Source organism: Carya illinoinensis, chromosome 10 (assembly GCF_018687715.1).
Source record: "Carya illinoinensis cultivar Pawnee chromosome 10, C.illinoinensisPawnee_v1, whole genome shotgun sequence".
Taxonomy (NCBI): Eukaryota; Viridiplantae; Streptophyta; class Magnoliopsida; order Fagales; family Juglandaceae; genus Carya; species Carya illinoinensis.
The window spans coordinates 7517908-7521358 of NC_056761.1; the positions used below are offsets into that span (position 1 = coordinate 7517908).

Sequence of the window (3451 nt, forward strand, 5' to 3'; positions counted from 1 at the left end):
CGTTCTGTTTTTTTTTTTTTTTTTTAAATGATAAATTAAATAAAAATTAAAAGGGTTTCCAAATCTGACTAAAGTGGCTTGGACCTCAGCATCTGCCACCGTGGCGTACCTTGGAGGAGCCACCACTTATGTCATTACGTGGCGGATACGCCGCACCTCATTGACCGAACGTTGTCACTAGCCAGTAAATGTGATCCCGGACAGGGACAGTAATGTTTGAATTTCCCTGAAAGTCCCTAAATCTTCTGTGCAATTTCGGAAGCACCAGACAGAAAAATATTAAATTTTTATTTCTTCTCTCTTTTCTTCTTTGTTTTAAAGCGAATCTAAGAACAAAGTTCTGTATATATAAAGTTCTCTCTCTCTCCCTGGAAGTCTTCGACTTTTCCCTCTATCTAAAACAACACAAAGCCAATCCTATAATAAACTTCATTATTTCATTCAGCCTCTTCTATTTGCATGCTCTGCCTCATCTCTCTCTCTCTCTCTCTCTCTCTCTCTCTCTCTAAGAACGAGAAGAAAGTGATTTCACAATTCACAGAAAAGCGAAAGAATTCCAACGTTCATGGCAGTTGAAGCTCGGCATATGTATCGATTTCCTTCTCAGTTACTCACAAATAGGTACCTTAAGTCTCCATATCCCCTTTCAGTGACTCTTTTTCCTTTTTTGGGTAATATATGGCTTGATTGAGTTTCCTGATGTTGGTTGGATTTTTGCAGAGGTTTTATCAAGCCTAATCAAGGCAACGCCGATATATACAGTACCCAGATGTATTCTGGGCTTCCGTTGGCTGGCACAATGCCTGAAGGGCTCCCACCTTTTACGCAATCCGTAGATTACAATCTGGGTTCTTCTAAAACGTTCATCAATAAGGCTGATAGCGGGCTTTCTTACAGTATCCCTGATCATAGAAAGCGTCCCACGGATTCGATCAATGAGCTCAGTGCTCTGACAGTCCCTCAAAAGAGAACCAAGTTATCCGGGTTGCCATCTTTTGTCGACCGGGACATTTTCTTCCAGGCTCAACAACAACAAGAAGGAGATCAGATCGACTGCTTCTTTGCCCAATATGTAATTATCTAATCTTTACTGTTTTATGTTATTTATAGTTTTTTCGATTCTATGGTCTGGAAAGAAAGGAAACCAAAAAAAAATTGCAATTTAAATAATTTTGCGTCGTTTTTTATGCGAAGACAGTGAAAAACCAAATAAGATTTTGTTCTGAATCGGGCGTTTCAGTTTCTGAATCGAGCGTTTCAGTTTTCATTGTAAGGCAGCAACAGAAACGTTCTTGATGTGTAAACTATGATTTTCTTTTTCGGATTATAGTGGTGATATTCAATGATCTAATAAATCCTCTGTTGATATCTTAACAGGCAGAAAAGTTAAGTTCGAAACTTGAGGAACAAAAAAGAATGTTGGTGTCGGCATTCCAGGAAAACTTCACGAAGAAACTGAAAGAAAAGGAGGAAGAGATTCAGAGAATGGGAAAGCTGAATTGGGTCCTTCAGGAAAGAGTGGAAAGCCTGTGGGTGGAGAACCAGATTTGGAGGGACTTGGCGCAGACGAACGAGGCCATGGCCAACAGTCTACGCAACGACCTAGAGCAAGTACTGGCCCACGTGACCAAGGACAGCGACGCGGAGTCGAGCTGTGGCAGCAACGATATGGGGGGCCAGTGCGAGGCGGCGGATGAAGGCGGTGAGGAGGCGGAGACGATGAAGGATAAGGCGGTGGTCGGCAGCGTCGGGGACAGAATGTGTAGGCAGTGTGGGGTGAGGGAGTCAAGGGTGTTGTTACTGCTGTGCAGGCATCTATGCCTCTGTACCACGTGCGGGTCCAATCTCCGCAGTTGCCCAGTATGTCATTCTGTCATCAATGCTAGCGTGCATGTGGATTTCTCCTAGTAGGGAGGAAAAAAAGATAAAAGAAAAAAAAACTCATTAGGGTTTGGAAAATACCTGTTAGATGAAGCGAAAAAAGGGTAAAAAAAAAAAAAAATTACAGAAATTGTTTTTATTTTTATTTCTGACTAATTTGGTAGATATTTTTTTAAATCTTTTTTGTGAATTGCTTCCGGAGCTAATTGGCCATAAATTTCCTTGACTGTTGGATTTGGCAATGTGGTAATTAGGAGTTCTTCCGTGTTGCAAAGGAAAGTTTGATAATCAAAATGGGTTATTAATTAATTTTTCCTAAAACCCATTAGTCAAATTCATGCCATCCAAAATGGGTAAGTGAAAAAAAAAAAAGGAAACGAAAACAGTACAAACATTTTTTCTTGGAAATATGATGCCCCACAAGTGTCACGCATATATATGTCTACATTGTCTGTTCCGGCGGGCAGAAGATAAGTCTTTTTCTAGGCCGTGGTGACCCTCACCATGCATGCGATGTAAAAGTTATCTTGGGTGGTGGAGGCGAATGAAATTATGAAAAGAACACGAGGAATACGACGCATATGGTTTCGAACGATGATCGATCGATCGAGTGGGTTCTTTCTATCTTTCGGCCACCAGTGACCTAAAAAGTTGCAACCGAGGACCCATGACTTTTGCAACTTTTTACAAAGGACAGAGTGGTTTCTTCTCAGCTTTTAATGATGATAATAATAGAGGGTAAGTTTTTGTTTGGTGGAAACCGGTAGAAAATGGTGTCATCATGCCCGAAGGCCGGTTAAAATTTTAAATTCTCACCTTTTTTTTTTTTTTTTAAGATCAATGATTACTGTAGAAAACCTTAACAACAGTCAACAATATGATCTAAGTTGAGTTTGGTTATGACTTTTTGTATATTATGATTGGTTAAAATAATTATTTTATATTATAAAAATGACACAACTGATTACATTAATAAAATATATAAAGTAATACATAAAAATTACTATATGGTATAAAATTTTTGAAAATTTTAAGACATGAGAGTTTAACTGTTTATTTCTTCAAGTTCCTTCTTTCAACTATGCGATAGATTTCTCTCCAAATGGCACACCCACTTCAGAAGATCGTGATCTGAGATATATACATATTCATGTTCTCAGCAACCCTAATAAATAAATTGGATGATCAATCATCCCATTTTCGACCACCATCAAGAAAAATGCCCGTTACCTACCATAAGATCAAACGCAAAAATAATGTGTCAAAGTCTTCAAAGAATATAAAATTTCAATGACTTTTGTTAAAAAAAGCTTTTATCTTTAGTGTCTTACCAGTTACCAAGTGGACCCACCACGATGTGATAGCAAAATCTAATGCCCTATTGGACGAATCTCTCTTCCACCTTTTTTTTTTCACCCTTTTATGTTCGTAATAACCGTTCTAAGTTAAAGAATAATTAAATCATTGCATTTCTAATGGCCACACCTATCATCAGAAAGTTAGAGAATGATTATTGTTTGTACTTCTCACTTTAGATTAAAATTATCTAAACGTTCTATCTTTCACCAAG

The 3451-nt window shown here is 38.3% G+C and overlaps 1 protein-coding gene across 1 annotated transcript; it reads left to right on the forward strand.

Annotated features, from left to right (window-relative positions):
• Positions 1-341: 341 nt before the first annotated feature.
• LOC122280150 (BOI-related E3 ubiquitin-protein ligase 1-like) lies at positions 342-2202 on the forward strand. The gene is made up of 3 exons (XM_043091151.1): positions 342-621; positions 721-1072; positions 1378-2202. Exons 1-3 carry the CDS (start codon positions 566-568, stop codon positions 1906-1908), a joined length of 939 nt encoding a protein of 312 aa, XP_042947085.1. The 5' UTR covers positions 342-565; the 3' UTR covers positions 1909-2202.
• Positions 2203-3451: the final 1249 nt, after the last annotated feature.

Excerpts from the sequence above, each read along its gene's own strand:
- LOC122280150 (XM_043091151.1), top strand. The coding sequence starts at position 566 with ATGGCAGTTGAAGCTCGGCATATGTATCGATTTCCTTCTCAGTTACTC. Across the intron at positions 622-720 it reads TCTCAGTTACTCACAAATAG|AGGTTTTATCAAGCCTAATC; the intron begins GTACCTTAAGTC and ends GGATTTTTGCAG. Across the intron at positions 1,073-1,377 it reads ACTGCTTCTTTGCCCAATAT|GCAGAAAAGTTAAGTTCGAA; the intron begins GTAATTATCTAA and ends ATATCTTAACAG.